The following is a 26,793-nucleotide window of genomic DNA, read 5'->3' as shown; positions in this document are numbered from 1 at the left end:
GGGCCCGCCCCCCGGCCGGGGCGGCGCGCGGCGGGGCGGCGTCCGCCATCTTGAATTGCCGTCCGCTGCCGGCGCCGCGCTCCCCAGCGGGGCGGGGTTCTCTCGCTTGCAGGGCGGCAGGCGCCGTGCGGCTCCGCTTCGATGGGTAAGAGCGGAACAGCGCCGAGAGTCGGCGGGTGGGGGCAGGAGGGGCTGTGTCCCCCTCGGCGCGGTGCGGGGTGCGGTGTGCGGTGTGGTGCCCCTTGCTGTGAGGCTCCCCGGCGCAGGCCGGTCTCCTCCTGCGTTGCCGCGCGCGGCAGCTCGGTCCCCGCCAGGCGGGGCGGTCGGTGCTGGGACGGGGTCTTCACGCGCTGTTGTCCGTCGCTTCCTCAGTCGGAGGGCTGCCTTCCTCCCGCCTCGCTGCCCTGCTGCTGCTGCTGCTGAGGGGGCTTTTCCACCCCCTCTTCAAGGGACGCGGGTGAAGAGCTTCGCTGGTCGCTCTTTGTGGCCGGGGTAGGTGTCCTCTCGGCCGGGCAGCCGCGGCAAGGGGGCTTGCGGTCTGACCCGGCCCTGCGCCGGGGTCTTGGCCGGTGCGAAGCCGGCGGGCAGCGCCTGGAAGCCCGTGCGGCCTCCCCCGGCGCTGCTGGCCGGGGAGGGGGCGGTGATACAGCGAGGCGCGGTATTTAGGGAGCCTTATGTAGGCAGGGAGAAAAAAAGCTATTACTAGGGTAGGTCTTAGTCTAGGCACAACAAGTGGGTGAGATGCAGGATGTGCTGGGAAGAGGGATTTGGTGTTAAAACGAGTGTAGTTTGCAGAGCAGAAGCGCAGGCTTCCTTGGACGTAGAAGTTGTGAAGCCTGAATAGATCAGGGACTGACAGTCTTTTTGCCCTTATGATGTCTATACGAACACTCTTGTGGGGGGAGTGAAGCTATAAATTCATAAGCTTTTCTTTTTGAAAACAGTTTTGATGAGAGCTTCCTCCCAGTTGTGCTTCTGTAACTCTTTATTGAGCTGGTGACCTAAACTGGGTTACTTTGAGTGCACGCTGCTTTTGTTTAGTTCATTTCTTGGCCTGACAGTTTTATTGGTGCAACTAAATTAGCAAGGCACGAGTGATTAAGGAAGTGATGATGTTCTACGACTAGTTCAGCCAGTAGCGTTGTTGGAAAAATCTTCTTAAATTGTATCTCAAAAGTTACATGACAGTTACTAGCAAATTGCTTTACGTGATGGCATACTTAGCATTGTGGTCCAGAGATGGCAGTAGTTTACTAAGGCTCTTGTGAAGCAAATACGTTTGGGTGAAACAGGTTGCTGATTCCTCCAAGTGTCTTGTTGATGTCAGCCTTAAGTCTGCAGACTGTGTTTTCTCTCATAGCTTGTGTTTATTGCGCAGCAGTCCTTGGTACTGCTGATATAATAAAATAAACAGTCTTAGCATGGAAGTTGATAGAGCATTGTGCACAGCTCAAGAGCCGTAGTTCAGATATTCTTATGTATGTTTGCTTGTTGTGGAAGAATTTCACATAAGTGAGAATTCGTGTAGAGTCTTAAATCATATTTTTGACAGTTATTTCTCAGATGAAGGCCACAGTTCTAGCTTTAAAAACTAGCACTGTGCTATTAACAACCTTTTTCAGTCAGTCAGTTTGATCATTTCAGTGACAGAATCTTGTTTTATCACTTTCATCTTTTCACAACTGATAGGCCTGAAATGACAGGCAGATTCTAATCCTCTAATCCATCAAAAGAGTTGTTAATTAGAATGGGTCAATCATTATCTTAGTTTTAAATGGAAAAGAGTATGCCTGTCTGGGTACTACTGACCCTTAATTTGTTTTTCTGCAGAGTTTTTTCTGCATACAGTTTAGAAGGAAACGCGGCATAACCTTTAGATCCTGTGTTATGTTTGCGAGCTAGACATCTTAAAAAAAAAAAAAAAAAAGGAAACAATGCAGTAAGATATTAAATTAAATGGTAATTACTGCAGGTTTTCTTCTTGGATTTGTCCTTATGTTTTAATACATTTAGTGTCTCCTTTATGAGAGGAGGAAGCAAATTCCTTTACTTGCTGACAGAATCAAAATTTAGCAGTGTAATGTTTTTGCTTTTTGTTTCTCAGTTTGCTCATAAGACCCATAACTTCTTTTTGCAGTAGCTGAGATGATCTGTAGTTTAATCTGCAGTTTAGAAATGCCCATCTAGGCAAAGATTTTTCTCTGATTTCTACCTTAGAGATTTTTGTTGATGAACTGGATATTGCAAGCAGCTATAGGAGTATATATACTTGTAGTACAAGTATACAAGGAGTATATATTCTTGTAGTACAAAAGATGGCGTGTTTGCCTTGCAAGGTTTGACCTTTTGGAGTAATTCTTCTTTTTTTGGTAGACAACATGGCAAGCCCAGGTAAAGATAACTTCAGAATGAAAAGCTACAAGAATAATGCACTTAATCCTCAAGAAATGCGAAGACGAAGAGAGGAGGAAGGAATCCAGCTTCGTAAACAGAAAAGGGAAGAACAGGTAAGTATCTTGGTGAGCCGTTAACTGTTAAGTGCTTGTGAAGCTAAAATCAGATATGTGAAAGGACTTGAGCAGATTCCTCCTGTGGAGCAGAATCCAGAGCGCCAGGTTGAATGTCTGTTTTCTGTCCAGTCTTGGGGAGCACCAGGCACTTCTCAACAGGATCATAGAACAAAAAAGTAAACAGAAGCCTTCTTTAAGTCACTAGGGCACACAGAGGAGAGACCAGTGTCTTAAGTTTAATCCTTAGTCTAGGTTTAAACATATAAGACTGGGCTGAAAGGATATTCTTATTTACGATAAGGGTTAGAAACCTTGCATTGTCTTCTGGAGTTTGAGCCAAAGTTGTACTGTTAGAAGGGAGAGGATTAGTTTCATCTTTGAAGCCGTACTTCAAGCTGCCCAAGAGCTTTTTTCTACAGTAGCGTAGTAAAGTGGCTACCAATTAGTGATCCCTGAATTTGCAGTTGTCCTCATCGAATTTTTAGTGATGACAGTACATGGAGCATTGTATAATTTAATGGTTTGTGGTAGTTCCTTTTCCCAAAATGCTTAGTAGTTTCTTGCCAGGAAAGTAAGGAATGTAGTTTGTTTTTCTGCTTGGTCTAAAGTGGCTGAATTTGTCTCCCACAACCTAGAGAGTGTCCCAGGCACTGGTCTGCAGTCTTCTCTGAGGTGGGAATGCTTACCCTTCTCCTGTGAAAGTGGTGCTACTGCATGGAAAAAGAATTTAAATTAGTTGGGCCAGAGAGGTAAGAGTAAGAAGTAGTACGATACTGGAGCATTTACCTGTGAATGGGTAACTGCATTGCAGTTCCTGCTGAAAGTTTTGTTTGTGTATTTTGTAGTAAATACTCCCTAGATAAATTATGAAAATAATGGGTGTTTCCTCTCCCATGCTGACTGTCATAATAATGAGAATACTGTTATGTTCTCCTTGATCTTAATTTGTTGGACTGGTGTTTTTCAGCTCTTCTTGAACTGGGGAGAACAAGTTTATGCAGGGAAATAAGACTGCTTTTGCTCCAAAGGAAATTACAAGTGGTAGACAGACCATGATCCTAAACAAAAACAGTTTATACATTTCAACCAACAGCTTCTGTGTTCTTGTTGAGTGCGAGAAGGAATGGCTGGTCTTCCAGAAGAGGGATGTTGTTTATTCTTCCTTTGTGGGTTTAAATGGAGTTAAACTTTGTTTAGGTCCAGGATTCTGCAATTGTTTTGTGTCCAGGATTGTGCCCAATACAGAATTCTGTTGAACAAGGGAGAGAATGCTTTGTTTTAGGTTCCTGTTTGAAATATGGGCAGATGTAAACATGGAGTTGCTTCTGCGGTTTTGGCCATGTACAATAGCAGAAGTCTAGGTGTCTATAGAGGGTAAAACCTTCAGGATTTAGTAGGAGGTTTCATTATTATGCTTACAGGTGAAATCTTAGTCAATGGACTGAGATTCTAACATCTCTTTTTAAAGATATCAACATAATATTCTTAGAATTGTTAATTACAGTAGTTGTAAGTGTAGTACAGGATTAAAGATAGAAAATTAGATTTGGTTTCTAGAAGAAAACAGGCTAATGTGAATGTTTTGCTTGTATGCCAGAAAATGAGGAGGCACTCATTAAGTACTACAGTGCAGGTATGTATTTTGAGCATAGGCAGTGCATGCAGCCAATGTTAAAGCAATTTTTGGACATAGAGAATGTTTAATGTTACATAATTTGAAAGTTTCCCTTGAAGCTATGCCATTTTTTCTCCAACTATATTAAAATAATGTTTCTGTGTTAATCTTTCTGCAACTGTGTATCAAATATAGGTGCTGTTTAATTGGCATGCAAAGAAAATACATAGTGAAGGGAGGAACGGGGTGTGCTGAAACACAAACATTGGCTCTGTGCTGATGACTTTAGCCTATAAACTAAAAAAGGAGAAAGTAGCTTGTAGAATACTGTTTCCTGCTTAAAAATCAATGTTAATTATGAGGGATAGAAGAGTAAAGCTAAAAAGATCTGTATCTTCTTTTTCTTACATGTGGAAAAAAATTTTGGATCTTTGCTAATTAAAGAGAAAATCATTTTTTTAAATGTCTCTCTGAAGTGTTGCAGCGCAGTTAATCAAGATGCAGATATAGTAGTGTGTTTCTCCTTTATGTCCTTTAAATTTTCATGTAGAATTCCATTTGCATGGATGAGTAGGAAGGTGAGTAGTTGAAATGCTTTGACTAGTATTGGTGAAAGCATTTCTTCAAGTGCATGTCATCAGTACCCACTCTGTGGTAAGTTCTAACTTACTCTCCCAAAAATTTCTTCTTTGTTTAGCTGTTTAAACGCCGAAACGTTTCTCTCCCGGGAAATGAAGAATCTATGGTAGAAAGTCCAATTCAGGATCCTGATGTCAGCTCTACTGTACCTATTCCAGAGGTAATTATTTTAGAATGTGTTTAGAATGTTACCTGTTAAATGCATAGTATTAGACATGAGAAATCCTCCCTTCATTTTTAGGAAGAAGTTATTACAGTAGATATGGTGCAGATGATTTTCTCTGATGATCCTGATCAGCAACTCACAGCAACTCAGAAGTTCAGAAAATTGCTATCTAAAGGTACATAAACATTGCCTCTTTTTTTTTGTTGTGGGTTTTTTGTTTTGTTTTTGTTCCTTCTGTGTTGTTATTAAAAATTTTTGTCATAGGGAGTCATTTAACCTTTAGTTTTGTTTTACTTTAAAATAGATCTTGCTGAAACTTCTAGTTCTGTTTATAGAGAAACCATGCCAAATCTATTCCAACCTAATGGCTAAATACAGAAAGCTTCATTATTCTAATGTTAAGTCTTTTGGACAAAGTAACAAAAGCAAGGATATTTTGATTGAAGTGTCCAGGGCAGTAACTAACTGCACACTAACGTTACTTACAATACTTGTTGCAGTGATTCAATTTCTGATTCTCATTCTGTATTTGAGGGGAGAAAAATTATATGGCTGCCAAAGAACAGTTGTAACTTGTTTTTGTTGAGACTGTAAGACGTGCAGTCTTAAATTAATGCTGGTATTTGTATAGCATGATAGGTGAAGGTATGCTTGGTCATTTAAAATAGTTTATAATCATAATTGCTCTTCCACTGACCTGAGCTACTGACTGAGGGAACAGTGTTTTGTAATGAGTTACTAACATGCCAGTGGATAATAGTATGTGTTACTATTATTATACATAATAGGGTGTTTACTGAATTGTAGCACTTTATGGAGATGATTCTGCAGTCTTCTAAAGTCAAAAGTTTAGCTCCTTCATTTGAGATTAAAATGATCGAAAGCTAAAAATTATGGTAAGAACCAAGAAACATATTCATGTTTTGTGTCATACTGAAAAAGTAATTTCTTTGGTCTTTTTTGTTAGACTTACACAAATATGTTTGTTTTTATCCCCTAGAGCCTAATCCACCTATAGATGAAGTCATACAAAAACCAGGAGTAGTACAGAGATTTGTGAAATTTCTAGAGAGGAATGAGAATTACACACTGCAAGTGAGTTTGGCTGGTACTGATTGGGGGTTTGGAATGGAATTAGAACCACCCCAAAACAGCTTTGGAAAGCATGTGTTGGTTTTTGTTTTGTTTTAAATAACCAAATTTAATTATTTTAACCGATGAAGCTGTAAATTTTAGTTGTCTAAAGTGTCCAGTATTGCCACTGAAATTGTTACTTGACTCTTGTGAATTTCATAGTAGTCTTTAGGGTTGTGTATTCAGCTGGTCAAATACATGGGTGTTGAAAGCAGGATGTGTTCAAGAGAGTTTCCAGAGTGGTATATTAAGATCGTCAGCATTGATGTGTGAGCAGAATCTGTTTTGTTTGTGTTGAGTATATTGTAGTACTTTTCAGCTGAAATCTTAGAAAAGAACAAAAAAATGCAGGAAAATAAAAGGCTTGTATGAAAACCCTTTTAGAAAAATCTTTGAAAAATATATAACTAACGGTTGGAGTTACTAGTTCTGTCTACTTGTGGTAGCCCATGGAATGGCACTTAGGCCTTGTGTACATTCATACCAGAAGAATTAACTTAACAGAAGGGACTTGTACTAGCTAAGAGATTTGAGATCTTCTTTATAGTTAGTGCTGCAAGCCAAAACCTAAAACCAATTTAGATACTGAAGGTGCTTATTAAATAGAGATTTTGTAAACGCCAATTATTTTATTGTATAGAAAGTACAATAATAGTAATAATTGCATTTCAATGGAAAGGAAAAAAAGTTGGAAAATTAACCCCTGCAACTCTCATGTCAAACTGTTCTTCACGAATGTAAGCTTTACTGCTGAGTGGTTTAACATGTCGTCTTTGTGCTCCTCAACAGTTTGAAGCAGCTTGGGCTTTGACAAACATAGCATCTGGAACTTTTCTACACACCAAAGTTGTAATTGAAACCGGAGCTGTTCCAATTTTTATTAAATTGCTTAGTTCAGAACATGAAGATGTACAGGAGCAGGTAACTGTTTTCTTGTGGTGTTTTTATAACTACTTAAAATTCATTTATGAATGTCTTTTTGGGGCGTGTGTGGTTAGAGAGGTTTTGAGCCCCACTTGTCTACTAGCCCATTGATCTGGTTCCAGGAAGATAAAAATTTACTTCCAGCATATTTTTTCCCCTCATGTTTTTTTTTTCCTCTGATTCTTTCAGGTTTCTTTGAACCTGTTTTTTATTTCATGTTATGGAGTAACTTGAGGAAAGCACCTCATTTCTATTGCAGCATTTACAGGTGGACAGGATCTAGAATGCCATAATAGAAAGAATATAGTAGAAAACAATGTGGAGTTTTTCCCTAAGTTATCTTGTAGCTTCATTTCCTATATACTCCTGCTCTTGCATCTTATTGTGTTACAGTCTTCATTAACATTTTCCTGAACTTTAGGGTTTGGTTTGGATTTGGTTTTTTTTTGTTTGTTTGTTTGAGAGGCTGTAATTTACTGGCTTTTATTTAGCATGTTTGAAAGTTTGTATAGTGAAGGTTCATGATTTAACTTTTTTTATTCCTCACACATTTTTTGCACCTTTGAGCCAGTTTTAGTGAATCTGTTACACATAGCGAGCAAATGTAACTATTAAAAAGAGTGCATGTATCCTTTTTATTGAAAAGCACATGAATCAACATTTTCATAACAGAAGACTTTCTTTCCTTGAAAGGATGAATTCAAGTGTATGTAATTGACTTTATGTGAGTTCACAAAAAATGCAACATAGCAATCAGTATTCTTCTGAAATTTTATATTTGGAATGATACTGCTTTTTTGCTTCTGTAATATTTGCTGTAAAAAATATATAGATGTTATGTAAGAGTTGTTTTGCAAGCATGTATAAATTCACTTGGATGCTTTGCTTTTTAAGGCGGTGTGGGCTCTTGGTAACATTGCTGGTGATAATGCAGAATGCAGAGACTTTGTTTTAAACTGTGGAATATTACCACCCCTCTTGGAGTAAGTATTGTAAATTAATATTATAAATATAGTATACAGGTATAGATAACTATAAGCTTCAACTTAAAATTTATTTGAAAATAATATAAGCTTTTTGCTAAATTGAGAATGTTCCTTTTTTTATTATATTGCTATGACTCTAATGTTTTGGATTACCTGAGCTCCATGCATAACTTTAATTAATTAGTCCATGACTGCTGGAAGCTTTCCAGTGTTTGCAAAAGGAGAGAAGTGTTATTTCACAGGTGTGAAATTTCTGTATTGTGCAGAACTCTGTGTTGCCAGAGTTCTGGATATACAGGGTGGGAGAGATGATTTAATTCACACTTGCAATTGTGTGATTCCAACTGGCTGGGCAATAGGCTGTTTTCACCACCTTTGTCCAGTAGCTCCAAGCTCCGGTCTTGCTATCTATCCATTTGCTTGTTGAGACGAGCTGGCAGAATAGTTGTTACATGAGCTGTGTTCCACCAGGAGATTTCTCTTCACTAGGAATATCATTCCAGCATTTATTGTACACTTACAATAGGATGTAAGGTAGCTTCATCACAGGGGAAAAATTACACAAAACAAATTTTGTTCAATTTATTATTGCTTGGAATAATAAAAGGCTTTAAATCATTTCTAAAATAGCTTAAGGTAATAGAGGAGAATGTGATAACCTTCCTCAAGGATTTAAAGGATTAACAGTTTTAGACATTTTGGTATGTATCTGAAAGTGAACCTGATTTTTCAGGTGTTGCATCTTTCACATTCTATTCAGCAAAACCAGTAAAGTGTTAATTTTTTTAGATCTTCTAACTTTTTATGGAACTACTTTTGTTATTATTAATTGCATTCTGTGAATGAAAACATCAAAGTTAATTCAAGGGAGGGTTGCATCTCCTAGCCTCTTCTGAAAACCCTCAGAAAAGATTAGTTGAATGATTTTTCATATGAGCAATGGTTTACTTTATATGCATATACTTGATTTGGGAATGAAATGCCCATTCAAAATAATCTATTCAGATTCAGTTGATTCTAAGAAAATATTTGCAGCATGTAAGTGATGAAGAGAAATAAATTGAAACTAGTGCCCAATAATAGAATTTCTTTTCCTGATTTGAGGTACTGTTGGTAATAATGGACATAAAAAGACTTACATTTTCAATAAGAAGTTATTATTTTTATTACTGTTGTCTCTCTTTGACAGACTGTTAACAAATTCAAATCGTCTTACAACAACTAGAAATGCAGTCTGGGCTCTCTCAAATCTCTGTAGAGGAAAGAACCCTCCTCCAGACTTCAGTAAGGTATAATAAAGTATTCATTTTGAGAAATCAGAAAGCTGAAGAAGACTTATGTTTGTAATATGTTATAACACACAGAATCCTTGAATGTGGAGATCAGCTCAATTGTATCTTTTTAATGTAATCACACAGTCTTGTCCATCTGTTGTATCTGCAAAAAAATCATCTACTTTGACACCTATCAGCAATAAAATTACTTAAAAGCTTGAGATTGTAGCTAGGCAGATGCAAGTAGTCATTCACTGGTATGAAATGATGGACAAATAATACATTCAGCATTAAACCCCTGGGGCTGTATTTTCTCCAGATCTGTTTTAGAGGATGTGAGTTATTACAAGTGATGTAAGATAAAGAAGATGTAAGATAAAGAATTAAGTTCTACAAAAAATATGAAATTTCCCAAGCTGTACTGCTGAAACCTGTCAGGTTCCAAGTGGTGTTAAGATGGTCTAGTTAATTTGTCTCTGCGTGGAACTTGTAGGAGATTAAGGCCAGAGACACACAGTTGCAGTGAGAACTGAAGTCAGCCATTGTTTGTTTGATTTGCTTCCATGAATGTTGAGTCCTGTGAATTACTCTGGGTTTCTTTATGGTAAATTGGTTATTATAAATAACCTCCAGTACTCCTACAAAGACAGCAATATGAAAAAGTGTTGTTATTTTGAAGTTCTGTTCCCTGAGTGATTAAAAAAAGCATCAGTAATTCCTGATCCTTTGGTTACCTGTAAAAGCAGATGGTTTTTGTTTAAGCTGAACAATTACATACCTAATATAGTATCTCTAAATAAATAGGCTGTGAATCAGAATTTATCCAATTTGACAGTTGGAATTGGATGTCTAGTTTAATCAGGAAGTGTTCCACCTAGGTCCTGATTCATTAATGAGCTCGTGTGCTTTGGCACTAAATAGTTCTGCACCTTTATGCCTTTGCAGAATGTTCTCTGAAACTTGAAAAATACGAAACACCTAATTTTATGCAATGTTTTTCTTTAACCTAGGTTGCTCCTTGCTTAAATGTTTTATCAAGACTGCTGTTTAGCAGTGACCCGGATGTATTAGCAGATGCTTGCTGGGCCCTCTCTTACCTTTCAGATGGTCCCAATGATAAAATTCAAGCTGTTATTGATTCTGGAGTGTGTCGAAGATTGGTAGAGCTGCTTATGTAAGTCTTCTCTTCACCGAATAAATGCCTTACAGTACTGTTAATGAATTCAAATTGAGTTGTTTTTTTCTCACCTCAAGTCTGAATTTATTTTGTGAGAAGTGATGAACATGAATTCAATCTGAAACCTTTTAAGTTGCTCGCTAGGTTGCTTGGCTCCTGGGATTTTTCCTGAGATTGACAGTGAAAAAAAGTTTTCTCCAAAGTATTCCTTTATATTCTTTAGAATTTAATGTAGGATTTCATTTATGTGGAGGAATAGAAAGGTGAAGACTGAAGACCAAGCTTGAATTGTAAATTAATTTCTCAGCTTATTTTTTTTAAATTTTACTGTTGTATTTTGTTTTCTTACCTTTCTAGAAGGTGTAGTTGCAATACAGACAGTTCTTGGACTCACGAAGTCCAGAGGCAGGCTTGTGCCACTTTTGAACTGTTCCAGTATATTTGGTTTATGGTTCGTTATTTTCCTAGAAAGGGAGACTAAATCCCTGTGTTCACATGGGGACTGCAGAGTAGGTCAGGGATAGTAGTACCCAGCACTGACAGCTCAGCACAGTTCCCTGTGAAATTTGTGTACAAATAATGCAATTATTTGTATAGCTGTGAGGAGAGGGTGAGGTTGATTTCGCTTGCGTAGAAGCTTTAGGACAGCTGAGTAGATTTCCTTCCCCCACACCTCAGAGAACTGAATATGGGAATATGGGCTTCATGTACTGGCTTCTAGGGTTATTGACTTAGAAAAGGGGGAAGTTCCCTTACAAAGCGGAGCTGCTAAGTTTTAGCATACAGCTAATAACACCCCTTTTGTTTCTGTGGCTATTGAATGATGCAGCTTCCAGTATTATATTCAATAATACTTGAGTTGGGTGAAATGAATCTGCTGGACAGATAGATTGCTCTAAGTTGTGTTGTTCCACAGAGATGCCCTTTCCTTGAATCAGGAATTCAGTTGTGGGCTTGCAGTTGTCAAATTTGGCTAAACAGGGGGGAAGTGTAAGAAGTAATGCAGTGTTTTCTAGAACTAAAAATTTAGCACCTGAAGTAAACCATTGTACACTGAAAATGCAAAATTATACTTTAACACTTGGTAATATCGAGCGATTTATTATTTGTCTCCAGGCATAATGATTACAAGGTGGTCTCCCCTGCGTTAAGAGCAGTTGGAAATATTGTTACTGGGGATGATATCCAAACACAGGTAAGACTAGTTGATTTTAAAAAAATGAAGTAGCAGGACAGAATTTTGTAAAAATTGTGACAAAATACCTGTCCAGTACAGGTATCTGCATACGTCCGTGAAAGAGGCTCTATACAAATCTATATTGTTAATTTGACAGTTCAGGCTGCTATTTTAAATAATAAATTACTGCAAGAACGAACAGTTTCTTACAGCACTGTATGTAGTGGATTGCTTCATTCCTGTGTGGTACTCTGACTGTTGCTTTCCATTCATTATGAAAATAACTACTTTTTTTTTTTTTTTTTCCCCCCTCCTTAGTAGGGGTTCAATTATTTATTATCATTCCCTTCTTTTAAGTCTTCAAACGCAGTCAGCGTTTTTACTTGTAAGCAACAGTCATGCTTGATTTGTCCATGAATTTGTATGTGATAGTCTTACTAATGCAATTTGTTCTAAAGATTTATTTTTCAATTTTAGGCAATGGAAAACTGAGTTTGAAGCAATGCAGGAAATACTAAGACAGGTCCTGCTTTAAAGAAAATTGTGTCTAAAAGGCTGACAGCTAGTGTAAAGGGAAAATAAGGAAATAAGTTAATTACATAATTTGTTGTGAACTCTGTAGGAGAGGATTTTGGTAAGGAATTAAATAGAAAACATCTGTCTCTTAAAAAACAAATGAACAAATAACTATACAAATCAGATTTACACTTCTCAGTTATTCTGAGTTATTCATATTCTAGCCTTAAGCAGCGTTATATAGTCTTGCTGTTGTCAGTCTTCTGGTCTGAACTTAATTGAGGGCAGATTCTTTCAATTGCTGGATTGTCTATTCACACACTACAGCATTGAACACTGATTTTGCAGGATGTTATCTATGATACTTTGTATAATATAAATGTGTTGCAAAATCTTATTTTGAAGTAATCTGTAAAGTGCTTTTTTTATATATATGTATGTTGCACAAACCTCCATATATATATGTGTGTGTGTGTATATATGTATATTGTACAACTCAATTTTCAATTCTCAAATTATTTTAGGTGATTCTAAACTGCTCTGCATTACCCTGTCTCTTGCACTTGCTTAGTAGTCCCAAGGAATCTATTCGAAAAGAAGCATGCTGGACTGTTTCTAATATTACTGCAGGAAACAGAGCTCAGATTCAGGTAAAGTCTGTATATTTGTTACTTGGTTGGTTTTGTTTTCATTTTACTAGTTCACTTGATTTTCCTTCACAAGGAGAAGTAAGCAGATACTGCGTTGACTCTACATTATTTGTTTTAGTCCTAACTGTCTATAATTCTACCTAACTTAAATGTTTTCTTCTACGTTTTGAAAGATTATTATAAATAACTTCATAAAATAATACTTTAGAAATGACTGTCATGATTTGTACTAAAGAAACTGATTCATTTCTCTCAAAGGGATTTGGTTGTTGCTTATAAAACAAATGAAAGGGTACTTAAAATATTCTCTTAGATCTGATACCAACAGTTATTTTTCCCTGTGGGAGCATCATCTACTGGTATATTTTCTTTAATTTTGTTATGCATTGTAATATACATGTTAAAGTAATACGCCATTTTTCTTTTTAAAAGTTGAAACAAAACATCTTGCACAGACTAGTCCAGAGAAAAATGGACAATTTACCAGTTCTACCTATTTGGAAATGTTGCACATTTTGCTTAGATAAAAAACCTGGATGATGTCATCAATACTGAGTTGTATTCTTGTGGAGACTACTAAATCCTGACTATTGCTCCAGGTGTTTGGAATTATCTGAAAAAAGGTTCTGTTTGACAAAAATAAGAATTCTGAATCAGAGTGCGTCTTTCAATATGATTTTTTTCCTCTATTTCAGTCAGGGATGAAAATGTTAGTTCTTCAGTTCATTTAAATATAGTCTCCAATTATAGACGTAGTCTTTCTGTGGAGACTGCAAACCTAATAAAATGGATAAAGTGAAGTTTTGTTCTGAGGCTTGATCTCCAGTTCAAAAATTCAGGTTTTGTGCTTATGTTATATGATTTTTAAATAGGCCTATCCAGTAAGCAGCATTCTGTCCACCAGAGACAGAGAAATCAACAAGGAAGATACTCTGATGGCTGCTGTAGTGCAGTGTTGGAATAGTTCTGGATTTCAGTTTAGCATTTCTAGTTAGTGTGGTGCCTTCTAACAAAACATTGTTTGCTTTGATATCAGCAGGCATCACTGACTCTTGTAGTGAAGGGTATTAATGTTCTTTCTCTGTCTATACTAAATCTTAACTAATTATTATAAAATACTACAATTTCATCTCTTAGGCTGTTATAGATGCAAATATTTTTCCAATATTGATCGAAATTCTTCAAAAAGCTGAGTTTCGCACCAGAAAAGAAGCAGCATGGGCCATAACTAACGCAACATCAGGAGGAACCCCTGAACAGATTAGGTAAGTTTGTGTATGTTACTATTTTCTCTGCCTAAGTATCTTTTCTAAGGCATTTTTATTTCTGCAATTGAACCCTGACAAATATAGCAGCAAAATCCTAAACACAACCGTAATACCTTGTAACTCTGTCGACACAGGGATTAAACATGTAGAAGCTCGGAAAAATGAGTGAAATACATGCAGTAGACTTAATAACAAATTGACTGATACTGCTTTGTTTCAGTGATATTACATCTAAAGCTTTCACAGGGTTATCTTCCAGAGTTGATATTGTATTGTCAAACGCAATTGGAACAGTTAACGAAGAGTTCCAGTGTTTGAAAATGGAAAAATTTGGGAGAGTTGGTTAGAAAACTTGTGCAATGGGATTGTCAGGAATTTTAGTGGTTTCTTCATGTATTTTAAACTCAATATTATTTTAAAGCAGATATCTAAACTCCTTTTTCAGATTTGAGTTTGATTAAAATTTTACTGTCAGCAGCTATTTATGTGCTGCAAAGATTGGACTTCTTGAATGACTAGAATAAAATATTCTCTGGTTTCTCTGAGTACCATCAGCATAGAGATCAGTGTGAATCAGTAGTTGATAAATGGATTTAAATATGACAGTGTATTATTTGGAAGCCAGAACTGAAAGTGATGTGATAACTCTTCCAGCACATTTAAGAGATCTGTTGCAGTAAGTGCATGCTAATTTATTTAAAATGTAAACAGTCCTGGTTTTCTTATAACCACTAAGTGTTATCAGAGGTAAGGAAAGTTTGTGGGTAGTTTTTTGCTATTATTTTGATTGCTTGCATAATGTAACATCTTAAAACTTAGCATATTTTAAATAAATTTTAATTCAGGATGTTCAGATAGAAAATGTTCACGTAATATCATAAAAGTAGCTTCTTGTCACAAAATACAAATATATTATCTATGCCATGAAATTTTAGCCCTTTTAACGTCCTCAAGGTACTACTGTCTAACTGCAGGATAATTTAAAACCACTAAATAAACTATATTTAAGCAACCTTTTGATGCTGGCAAGCATTACTGACTTCATTTTCCTTCCACACTAGAAACAAGGGCACAGGTTCTAACTTCCAAAGTTCTACACCATTATGTGCAAAATTGGAAAAAGGAATAGGACACTCAGAATCCCAGTATCTTTTTTGTATTTACAATTATGTCCTTCCTTTTACAGTAGGTAATGCTAGTATCTTAATGGGCTGCTAGTGTGGACTGCATTAGTATAGAGCAGTGTCCAATGTTCTTATCTGTCTTTAATGTGTTTACTTGATGTTTGTGCCCCTACAAAATTTCAAATGCCCGAGAAAAGAACTTACTGCTAAAACTAACTTTCTCTCTTCTATTTAGTTAAACCCATCTGAAGATCATAAGCAAAAGAAAAGACTACAAATTCCAAACTCCAGTTAGGAATGTGCACATTGAATTTTCTCATTAGGATAAATTGGAATATTGATCCAATTTCAGATTAAGATTATCTCTGTGGTGTGTTTTAGAAATCTGTCATTTCAGCCACTTCTTTTAGCAAAATTAAGGACCAGTAGTGATAGACAGGCATGTCGGAATGAATGTGCTGGATTATCAGTCCTTCTTTTTCCCCCCACCCCCCTCTGTTTTTCTGCTGTTACGAAGGTATTTGGTAGCACTAGGTTGTACCAAGCCTCTTTGTGACCTCCTGACTGTGATGGATTCAAAAATAGTACAGGTGGCTTTAAATGGACTTGAAAATATTCTGCGTCTTGGAGAGCAAGAGTCTAAGCAGAATGGAATGGGCATTAATCCTTATTGCGCCCTTATAGAGGAAGCATATGGTAAGAAATTACTTCTTGTAAAACTACATACCTGAACTTCCTTATTTCAGGCTGTAAAAACAAAACCATTGTGAACCATTTGTAGGTAAGTTTAATATTAGAATTTTTACTTCGAGCTTAAGTGGACATGAAAGCATTGTACTTAATTTGTGAAAGTATTTCTGTTCTGTTTCTTTTTTAAGAGTTGTTGAATTAAACCACATTTTAAAGGCAGAGAATCAAAACTAAAATGACATTTGTAGAATTTCATGACTAGATGCTTTTGATTTAACAAAATTAATGTTAAACCTGGCTTATAATGAATCTGGCATTATTCATGGAGTGTTATCTTTTTGTAGCTCTGACAAAACAAAATTGGCAGACATTTGTGTTTCAGAAACTGCTAATAACAATTCTAGCTGACCACATTATATCTGATTAGATGGTACTAGCTTTTCTGTCAAGCAGCCTTTAAATCTGAATTCCCTGTTACAGAGTTTCATTTCTAAAATCAAGTGCATACGTGGAGAACTTACTTTGCACTCTAATGTGTAAGAGGAATAAGTACTGAATACTTGAATGGAATTTATTCTGTTCCAGATTTTGAGTCCGTTCAGAATTTCAGCTATTGAATGCCTAGGTTCTTTCTTTCCTTACCAGTTAAGCGTAGGCTGCTGAAGCTGTACAGTATAAGTTCAAGTAGGGAAAACAGCTAATTATATCACCTTCATTGCTCTGGCCTCTGTAGTCACCAGAAGGGTTTGTATAGCTCTGTGTAATCCAACTTAAGTGAACACTTAATTATCTTAAATAGCTGAAAAGGATTTTTGAATCAACCTAACTGACCGCCAAGCACTTAATTCTGCCAGCAGAGCAGGAGTTATGTCCTCTAGCTTGCAAATGATAAACCTTTGGAAAGATAATACCTTCAAATCTTAAAATTAAATTTGAAAAAAGATACCAGACTGTGCCCAGTGACGATTCTGTTAATAGGGGATAGAATTTAGAGTTGGGGAAGACTGAAAGAGTAAAAGAAAAGAAATGGGGATATTGGAAATTGCTATAGCAAACAGTTTTATGCTATCCTAATTCTATGCAGATTCAGTTTCTTTGTAGGCATGGCATATTTATTTGTAGATACTACTGCCGCCTCCTCCTTCGTAGTTTAATTGATGTTCTTTTAGCATAGTTTTAAAATGAGTTTGGACAGCAGAAAATGCTGCAGAAAATGAAGACTAGAAATAAATGGGTTAGGAAATTAAGAATCAATTACATTGAATGAATTGAGATGATTTGGGATTGCATTTTTTTTATCTGAGAAGTGCATCCATGCTATAAGCTGTTTCCCCTTGAATTCATCATTCATTTAAGCAACTAGATTTTAAAAATGTTTTGTTTTAAATTTAGGACTTGATAAAATTGAATTTCTTCAGAGGCATGAAAACCAAGAGATCTACCAAAAGGCTTTTGAACTCATAGAACATTACTTTGGTGTCGAAGAAGAGGACTCCAGTATTGCACCTCAGGTGGATGAAAATCAGCAGCAGTTTGTGTTTCAACAGCAGGAGGCTCCAATGGAGGGGTTTCAGCTGTAAACTATTGAAGTGAAGACAAGCATAAAATGTAAACACTTGTAGGGTTTTGGTTTGTTTTTTGCCCCCCCCTCCCAAGAGGTCTTTTCTTTATGGCCAAAGTTAGAGGAAAAGTTGAATATGTTTTGCAGAAATAGATGAAGCAGCTCATGCACTTTTATATATTGTGTTAGATGCAACTGTTCTTTGTTTTGTATTTGTGTTTTTCATTCTCTCTTATGTACAGAAAACAACTGTGAGTAATCATGTCTAAAGTAAAGCATTAAATGTGATTTAACAAGAACTGTTAAGCTAAGACTTGGTAGGATTTTAGGTAGCGGCTCTGAATTTTTCATGTAGTCTCAAACTGCATATCAGCAATACAGTTACTGACAGTTGCATTTTTGGCAGTTGGCTTGACTTGCCCAGTCTCTATCAAATCTACCTCTTGTATTGAAGCAAAAACATTGCTTCAGAACTAAGATATGAAATAAAGATGAGCTTGTAAGAAGCTGAATTGGAATGTGAAAAATATTTATTTAAATTGTGAAACTTTTATGCATTACTTACTTTACAACACACTGTTGGAATTTATTTATAAAATGTATTTAAAGACATAATAGATATACATATATAATGCTAATTACCTAATATAATATTGAATATATGAAAAAGCTTTTTCTGAATTATGTGGGAAGAGGACTATTTCAGAGATTTTCAAATTGGAATCAGCAGAGAGCTTGCTGGTTATTTGATGTTGGCTCTGTAACTAAAGCTGCTAAATGGCATTAAAAGTCAGCCACAAGTACAGTACTTTGCAGTGGAAGCAGTTGCTGTAGTTACCACAAGAATGCTGAGATGATGAATGACAGAGATGGTGATTTGCACAAATTGCCAAGCAGATGGTTTACAGCTGTCTCCTGTCAAAATGTGGTAACACCGCTTTCGTTTGAGAAACATGGCAATGTTTGCCTTTCTAGTACAGTAGCTTCTTAAAAGTTTAGACAGTAGGTGTTATTTTTTTGACCAAATATGCTACCGCCACTTGAATTGTTCTTTAAGTTAACTAACTCGGTTTTCTTTTGGTAAGACAATAGAAGTACTGCAGTGAAGAATGAATAGTGAATCACTCCTTTTCAGTTGAAGGCAAAGTTTGTTGTAGTGTAAATAGCATTAAGTATGTGGACACCAAAACTAACTAGAAGTTATTGTCATCTAAATATTTAGGCTCTACAATATAGTGTTTGCTGTTAAACACTAAAAGAAATAGAATTCTAATATTTACATTAACAATTTTGAATACAGAAAAATGTATGCTCTGCTTCGACTTGCATATAAGTAGTGTTTCTGGTGTATTAGTAGTATATCTCATTTGGAGAAATTAATACTTTGCGTTAATGCTGAAGTATGATTATTTCTTATTACCTGTAATTAATGTATTAACATCAAACTCCTGGGTTAAGTGAAGTCCTTGACATATGAGAGCATTGTGTGCTTCATAAAAAGCTGTAATTTAAACTTCAGATTACTTACCCCATGGCACTGTGCTTATCACTAAACAATATTTTAATGCACTGAAAAATACAGGTTGAAGGTGGTATCATTTACAGTACCATTTTATATTTAGAGTTTTTTTACATGCAAGTTAAGATTCTAAGATGTTTCACTTTGATGTTACAGCAATATATACTATATTGTAATTGAATGTGGGACTTGAAGTGGATGTTCTAAGATTAATGGTCAGTTTTGACTAAGGTGTAACTGGGAGGGAAGAAACCTCTTTTTGAAGTCTTTTTAGTGGAATATAGTGTAAGAAGTGTATATAGGAGTGCTGTTACTTTATGAACTCTGAATAATGAGATATTTTAGCAAATGACACTTTAAACCTAGATTTGTACAGCATACAACAGTTTTGAATAGTGTGATAATCTTGAGTACAGCTGCCAAATTTTCATATAACGTTAGATGATTGTATTTGTGCCCTTTTTACTCTCATAGTCTTAGGTTTTCATATACTGACCTTCCTTCTTTCCCCCCCTCATCTGTTCAGAGTACAGGGTAACAATCACGGAGATCTACCAGGATTACTAGTAAATGCTGAATCTCAATGTTCTTCAAGTGTAAGAAAATTATTCAGGTAACAGGGTATTCCATTGTTTCTAACAACCTTGTTTTGATAACATAACCAGCTGTGCCTGCTTTTTATTTGGAGAACCCTGTAAAAACTGCATTTATAAGCCTCTCTAATTTAGACCAAATCTGAACTATAAAAATCTTGATTAAAGGACTTGAAAATGAAGAAAAGAGGGGACATTTAAAGTATTATATTTGTTTTGAAAGACTGTCTTCAGTTTTGCAGATATATTATTCAGTATGTGTGAACGGTTAGTGACTGCACTTTATGCATTTAGATTAACTATATTTCATGCCTCTGATACATTTAAATGTAACAGTTTAAAAGGGAACTAAAATTGATGGACTTCAGCTAATGAAAATCATTATTTAAACTCAACATTTGGTTTACCCTAAAATTGTTAAAAAACAATAATGAAAATTATTCTTTAAAGAATAAACGTACAGGATGGCCTCTCCTATTTTATCACTGGGTTTACATCACACTTTGTTAAAAGCACATAAATGAACAACATCAAACCAGAGGTGATGACTTAAGGTCAGCTCTGATGTAGTCATTTGCAGGCAGGGGCGTCAATATGATGATGTGGCCTAAACAGGTGAAACCAGTGTGGAGGGAAACAAAAAAAAAAAATAACTGAGAGAAGAAAATCTCTTCAAGCTTGGTATTTTATATGGAATCTGAAGTGCCCCATCAGTTACGGAGTCTGCTTAAAAATATAGGGCTTTGGGCTTTGTGGTTTTGGTTTTAATTAAAAGGGTACCATTTGTTCTGCTTAAATGTGAATACTAACTAGCTAATCTATGCAACTATGCAAAGCATAAGATTATTGTTTAGTTCCCTACTCTTGATACACTGAATCGTATCTATTTTGTTGCACTTTTGTCTGAGGACTGGTTCATACAGCTTTTTAATTTTCTAGTATTTGCTTTAAACACTGTTGCTAGCAGCAATCAGAAAATAGTAATAACGTTGGCACAGAAATAAGTTAGCTGTAGAACAAGTTTGCAACTGGAAAATATTTATTGTTGGGTCTGTCTTTAAAAAAAAAAAAAAAAGAAAAGATGCACTATTGTCTTTCCTCCATGGTTAGTTCTCAGTTGGTTTAAATTTATTAAATTGTGAATTTGAGGATTTTTGTAATAGGTGTGCCAATTGATATGTGAAGTTTAACCGTGACCTCAAGAGTTCACCAAAATGTGGAATGAGAAATTTCAGTTACTTATGGCACAGTATCTTCAAATAATGTGTGGAAACTAAAATACCTATACTAACTTCAGATAGTAATAGTGCATCTTTAAATCCAGGCCAAAGGCCCATTACTGTAACTGAACACATATGAGTAGTATGCAATATTATGGAATGTTAAATCTCCAAATACCATACAGAAACAATAAAACCTATTTTACAGATGTTTATTGTATTTATTTAGTGTTTCAATAAGTGTGGCTTCTTAAACTAGAGAACACAAATGCCATTTTGAATGCAGCATTGGGGCAAATGCATTCAAACTGGCTGATTTGTGGACTGTAAAACTAGGCACTGTTACCAGACAGAAAATTTTGTGGTTTAAAACATGTTTTGTAAATATCTAACCAAACACATACTTGTATGATAACCACAGACTTGTCTCTGCCTGCAGAACTGACCGCTTCTTTGGGAATTCCCAGGAAGTTTATAAGGACTTGAGAATGTGTGAAATTAGCAGGCCCCTTCCCCTCCCCTCACTTCTCCAAACCTTCTCGGTGTATAAGATTTGTAATACCCTGGCTGGTTACAGTTTGTTCTTTATTTAGAATGGCAAAAGTGAATTGCATAAGTCTCCTTATTTTTGCAGTTTTTGTACCTTCACTACTGCTTGGTCTTTGCTGCATGTAACCTTTCATTGAAAAGTACAGCTAGTTTGTCTGTGAGGAACTCTTACCTGTGTAATAGCTCAAGATAAGCCTGAAAGAAAGTTTTTAAGACAGATAGTGGAATCTTGGCTCCCCCTATGCCTGACATTCTTAGGAAACTACCTCATCTCCTTTCAAATTAATTACTGCTTTTAATCATGTGCAAAACATTCTGATTTTAATCATTTGCAACAAGTACATCAAGCATCTCTCTAATAAAGAGACCCTCCATTTCTTTTTGTGGTCCTGTAACTATACTTGTTGGCTCCAGCGTGTGCAATACTACAGTTTTCCATTTATTGGTTGAAAGTCACTAATCCCTCAGCAACGCTTAATTTCGCTCCGACGAGGACATTTGGCATTTCATATTAAGTTACTTTGTCTTCGACTCTGCTGCCAGCGCGGCCTCTTTCCGCCACTTGGCCTTCTTTGCCAGGTTCCAGCTTGTTAAGGACTCGTGGCGTGCAGCAGCCTGTGGAAGTAAGACACCTACTGAAGAGCAGCGTGGTAGGAGTAACGATGCACCCCATCTCGGGAACAGCCAGCGACTACTTAGGTGGCAGGGGTGACAGGAGCACAGGTTAGCTAAAACTGGGGTAGGTGTAAGCTGCCACTCTTTCTTGAGGCTTGTCGACTTTTCACAGAATGCCATCATTTTTAAGTGTGCTACGTGATAACTAGCTAGCACCGTACTCACCTTTTTAGCTGAGGCAATCACTGCAAAACAGGCAACAATTGAGAGGCCAATCATGATGTAACAAGCTTTAACTCGAGCTTTGTTTCTTGCCTTGTCCAGCATCTCTGGCCTGCAATTAAAGTTATTGACTAATTACAAAACTGTGAAGCATCTCTTCTTCAAAGCCTCACAGATAAAACATCACCGCCACTGAAAAATAAAAACAATTAGCTTCTAAAATGAGCATCTTCAGCTTGCTATGACTGGTTATGTACCACCCGAGAACATTGCATTTTCTGACCCTAGTCCATTTCCAGTGGAAAAGCAACATTTAATGGATTTAAGCTGATTTTTTGTTTTTTAAGCTGAAAAAATAATTGCTCATGCAATAAATATTTGCATTTAAATACTTGGGGTAAATACACCAGAAATCCTACCTTAAGCTCTAGTTAAACATAGTGAAAATTAAGGGGGTTTATCCGTTTTGAACGGATGGAGAAGTATATGTGGTGAAAGCAAGTTCCTTTTCTTCAAAGTTAACTTTAGAAATTAATTACTGTCGTATCTGACCTGTTTCGATGGCGTCCTGTACGCTGTAGGCTAGGGGCTTTACATACTCGGATAGGCGATTAAAACAGTTTGTACTGCTATGAGTTAGATAGGAGGTTTTCGTTCTTTAGAAAAGCAGCAGCATTTATTTAAAGCTGCCGTCAGCCGCCTCGCTAGTACAGGAACACACGCCGGAACACGAACAATCTCCATTATTAGTTTTGCCGGTCATCAAAGGCAAAAGCAGTGAAAACTCCCGCCCGGCGTCTGGCAGCAGTGGCTGGGCCCAGCCGGCTGCGCGGGTACGGCTCCCGTTTCCACCTCCTGGGCTGGGAGCAGGCTGCGCGCCCCGCGAGCCAGCCGTACAGGAGACCTCCGCTCCGCTAAAACCGTCTCAAAACTCTCGGCGAAGTCTTTTTCTGGGTCAGACGGTGCGCTTGGGAGTACGGGTTTTAAGACGTTCGTTATAATGCTGGCTGTGCGCCGTTTCCTAAATCACATGGGAATGCGTTACATATATAAAGATAATATGTTCACAAGATATAGAATATAAACCTACATAATATATAGTTACAGTTTTATACATACATGTATGTAAAAAGGATAGTTGCATAAAGAATTGATTTTACATTGTGAGTAAAGATCTCGTAACGATCTCTTTCCCCCAGAACACCTTTAGCTTTACTTTAAGGAGGCTGAGCGGTGGGATGGGGCAGAGCTGGAGTTTCCATCGCGGAAGCTCTGCCCGCGGCGGCGCGTACCAGGGCTGAGGGCTGCAGCGCTCCCCTCGAAGGCTTTAACGCAACAGCAGAGGGCAAGTCGGACAGGCGGCTCGGCCGCGCTACCCCCTTCCCTGCCGACGTGCACGTGCTGTGTTTCACCGTGCAGGTGACTGACGATGCCTGCAGTTCTGAGTAACCACTTTTCTTCTGTACCACGGTAAACACACATTGTCTTTAAAACACACCGCACATCAGACTAGCGCATAAAATCATTAATCCGCTAATCCATTTGTAGCAACAGAAGCAAACCCATAAATGTTATTAGTCTGGCTTATTAGCCTAATCATATTTCGCAATGCCCTAATCAAAACTCTTCTGAAGAAGATTTTCACTTTCTCCCTGCTTTCTGCCTCTGCTTTAGAGAAAACAGACCTTATTATGTTCTTCCCTAATTGCACATTAGGGCCTTTGCTACTCAATCCTTAATCAAGACTCTGCGCAAACCTCTGCTGAAGTCAGTAACAGCTGTTTAAAAAAAAAAACCACCAAACCACAACAACCCAACAACCTTGAGTAAGGACTGCAGGTTTGACCCTTGGTACAAACTATCTTCAGCAGCTAGATTGTGTTCACAGGTAACAGTATCTTGCAATTCTTTTGTTTTTTTAATAGTTACAGCAGTGACACAATTCAGCTTCGATGTCTCACAATTAACTTCTTTTAGTATATTACTATTTATGATCTTACAGTTCTAAAAAGACCTTGCTCACCCAGAAAGCACAAAGCGGCGACACGCACTTGAAAGCGGTGACTTGCACAGAAACGAGCAATTTGTGTGCGCGTATGTGCATGGACTGGCAAATGCGTGCGTCTCTATAAACACCTCCCGATGACCTGAATAGCTTTTAGAGCTTCTGAGCCCCGTCTGAGCCTTTCTCTAGGGGAAGATGGTGGGACTAGCACAGCGCGAGAGAGGCGGGATGACGGAAAGCCACCGTCCAGCTCAGGAAACTTCAGTGAAGCTGCCAGGAACCAAGAGGAGCCGGCAACGGATGCACCCGTTGCTTGACGCGGCTCTGCACGCTGCTTACGCTCAACGCACCACCCGAGGCAGGGACGTACTGCGACGATAAGAAGTGGCGTCCTGGAGAGAGACATCGAACGCGCTATTGAACACCCTAAGAAAAAGGCAGCAATTGGCATTCGAGGGGTTTCATGTGTTCAGCGGCTGACTCCCTTGGGGGATGCTAACTCTCAGCGAGTCAGAGCAGCACAGAATCAGGGTGGTTTGTGCGGGAAGGGTTGTTCAAGGATCATCTAGGCCAGTGGGTCAACAAGAATGGGAGGCTAAGGCTACGTCAAGTACTCGGTTTTCCTTGGTCGGGGATGTTTCTCTCATAACCTCCTTCTCCGTTTTTCCTCAAATTCTATAATAAATCATAATTTGTTGGATCTAATCATTCAGTGACAGTCAGCTCCCTTAGAACTCTTTATGGGAGCTATAAACAGAAAATATTGTTTACCAATAACATCCTTCTCTGGTTGCACGTTAGGAATAAGCAAAATAAACAAGCCAGTACATAAATGTAACAGAGGCTATCTACTCAGACGGATCCAGTTCTTAATCCCAGGCTCTGGGGACCCCAGTAAGGAACATTTTCTCATCTTAACCTCTAACCAGGACAGGAAATTCTTTTGCCCTCTAATTTGTTTCCAAGTTTTCACTGTTGAAAAACTGACTGGTTCAAACTCTGCGGAAAAGCTTTAGATCGGGATCACGCCACCGCTTTCCCTTCAGCTCCATGTTTCCCTCGGGCAAGAGCAGCACACTTACGGGATCCTCGGAGGAATCTCTTCTTCTGTCTTGAAACGCCCCGTCCAGAGGAGGATTTTTCTGTCAAACCTCGAAGGTTTGTAACTCGCAACCACCTTGTGAGCCTGCTCAGCTTAAAGATTAGGAAAAAAACACTTGGTCAAACCACGCACTAAGAGTGAATGATGAGTGGTAGTAAGGGTGGAAGTGGAAAACCCCTGCCTGTCCTGGTCGCTGGAAGGATTAAATTTCCAGGGATTAAACTTCCACCTCCCCGCTACGCAGAGTCACCTCCACGCGGTCTCCTGCACACCCCCGCCCCCCATGGGGGTCTCTGCGGGCCCGCTTCGACCTCCCCGCGGCCTGGGGGTGCGGTACCCGGCCCGGCAGCAGGACGCCCGGGACCACCCGAGCTGCCCGGGTCCCACCCGCGGGCCGCCGTGCCGACCCGGCCGCCGGCAGCCCCAGCCCCAGCCCCGCTCCGCCGCGGCCCCGAGCCGCCCGCCCGCCGCCAAAGCCCCGCTCAGCCCCGAGGCGCCGCCGGCGCGGCGGAGCCGCTCTCCCGTCCCCGTCCCCGTCCCCGTCCCCGCCCGCAGCCCCGCTCCCCGGCGCGGCGGGCAGCGCCCCTCACCGCGGCTGGTGGCCGGGCCGCGGGCGGGCTCCCCGCCGGCGGCGGCTCCCCGCGGCGCGGGCAGGCGGAGCGGCGCGGCGGCCAGCAGCCGCCCCGGGCGGAGGCGCGCCGGCAGCATGGCGAGGGCGGCGAGCAGCGGCGGGACACTGCCTCGGCCGGAGCGCCCCGCTCCCGGCCCCGGCCCCGCCCCGCCCCGCCGACCCCCTCCGGCCGCGCCCGGAGGCGAGGCGAGGCGGGGCGGCCGCCGGCAAGGGGGGGCCGGTCCCCCTGGGCAGCCGTCCGCTCACCCGGCGCAGCGGGGTGCTACAGCTCCGCCCGCGGAACGCCGGCGCTAAAGGCAAAAGTCGGCTAAAGAAACACCCGCGGCGGGTCAGCTTCACGACCCGAGTGCCGTAGCACAGACCGGCGGCACGCATCCGTGCTCCTCTATGTCACCCCTTCCAGGAGCTTCAAACGTACCGATTCTCAGCACGCGCCTTTCTGTTTATTTCAGTCGAAAACTTTTTTTTTCCCCTTTCACGTCCTGAACAGAGTAAACCTTTATTAAAAAAAAAAAAAAAAAATCACTACCAACACATCCTTGAAAAAAATAATTCAGCACAGAATACATATTTAGTAAGCAACAGCCCGTGCCAGCACGATGCCAGTGCCAGTGTAACACAGCGTCTCAACAGGAGGATGTCTGATGCACCAAACGGTGGAAGATTTTATGTCCACCAGCGCGGACGGGAGAAGGCCCGCTGCCCCGGGATGGGTCGCTGCCCAGCAGCAGCTGAAGGACTGTGCTCAGCCTGACGGCACGAATCAGGAGTCCTGAACCGTTTGTCGCCAAAACCTCCCGTTACCTATTTTCAGGAGCAGAGCCAGAGGTAAGCAGCTCTCTCTGAAAGCCAATTGTGGAGCAGAGGAAATCAGAAATTTGTTACCATAAGTGAGTTCTAGCGTCCTCGATATTAAAAGTTTTTTT

The 26,793-nt window shown here is 39.1% G+C and overlaps 2 protein-coding genes across 7 annotated transcripts; one reads left to right on the top strand and one right to left on the bottom strand.

Moving 5' to 3' along the window:
* On the top strand, positions 1–20,952 carry KPNA5 (karyopherin subunit alpha 5). Of its 6 annotated transcripts, none has more exons than XM_009460593.2 (15): positions 2–145; positions 2,374–2,507; positions 4,823–4,924; positions 5,006–5,105; positions 5,931–6,025; positions 6,854–6,985; positions 7,883–7,971; positions 9,164–9,263; positions 10,259–10,422; positions 11,542–11,620; positions 12,643–12,768; positions 13,906–14,033; positions 15,678–15,856; positions 17,243–17,458; positions 19,457–20,952. In XM_009460593.2, the coding sequence occupies exons 1-14, from the start codon at positions 142–144 to the stop codon at positions 17,428–17,430; spliced, it is 1,620 nt and encodes a 539-aa protein (XP_009458868.1). In that variant the 5' UTR covers positions 2–141; the 3' UTR covers positions 17,431–17,458; positions 19,457–20,952. The 6 variants fall into 6 exon arrangements, with proteins under 6 accessions (XP_087629469.1, XP_009458868.1, XP_087629471.1 ...); XM_087773341.1 differs by lacking the exon at positions 2–145 and adding exons at positions 3,146–3,259; positions 4,676–4,703 and having other exon boundaries at positions 2,375–2,507; positions 17,243–20,952; XM_087773343.1 differs by having other exon boundaries at positions 1–145; positions 9,164–9,258; positions 10,353–10,422; positions 17,243–20,952.
* Positions 20,155–25,944, bottom strand: FAM162B (family with sequence similarity 162 member B). Its single transcript, XM_087773364.1, has 4 exons — positions 25,827–25,944; positions 25,217–25,328; positions 22,133–22,241; positions 20,155–21,907 (listed from the first exon to the last, which is right to left on the bottom strand). The coding sequence occupies exons 1-4, from the start codon at positions 25,942–25,944 to the stop codon at positions 21,809–21,811; spliced, it is 438 nt and encodes a 145-aa protein (XP_087629490.1). The 3' UTR covers positions 20,155–21,808.
* Between the last annotated feature and the right edge of the window lie 849 nt (positions 25,945–26,793).

This window comes from Nipponia nippon, unplaced genomic scaffold (assembly GCF_047370975.1).
Source record: "Nipponia nippon isolate SJK-2023a ecotype South Korea unplaced genomic scaffold, ASM4737097v1 scaffold_4, whole genome shotgun sequence".
NCBI lineage: Eukaryota > Metazoa > Chordata > Aves > Pelecaniformes > Threskiornithidae > Nipponia > Nipponia nippon.
Note: the sequence above shows the minus strand (reverse complement) of the source record. Positions and strands in the feature narration are given on the sequence as shown.

Coding starts and splice junctions, on each gene's coding strand:
- KPNA5 (XM_009460593.2), top strand. Junction 2,508..4,822: donor AACAGAAAAGGGAAGAACAG/GTAAGTATCTTG, acceptor TTCTTTGTTTAG/CTGTTTAAACGCCGAAACGT. Junction 5,106..5,930: donor CAGAAAATTGCTATCTAAAG/GTACATAAACAT, acceptor TTTATCCCCTAG/AGCCTAATCCACCTATAGAT.
- FAM162B (XM_087773364.1), bottom strand. CDS start 25,944: ATGCTGCCGGCGCGCCTCCGCCCGGGGCGGCTGCTGGCCGCCGCGCCG. Junction 22,242..25,216: donor GAGATTCCTCCGAGGATCCC/GTAAGTGTGCTG, acceptor CTTTAATTGCAG/GCCAGAGATGCTGGACAAGG. Junction 21,908..22,132: donor TGATTGCCTCAGCTAAAAAG/GTGAGTACGGTG, acceptor TTACTTCCACAG/GCTGCTGCACGCCACGAGTC.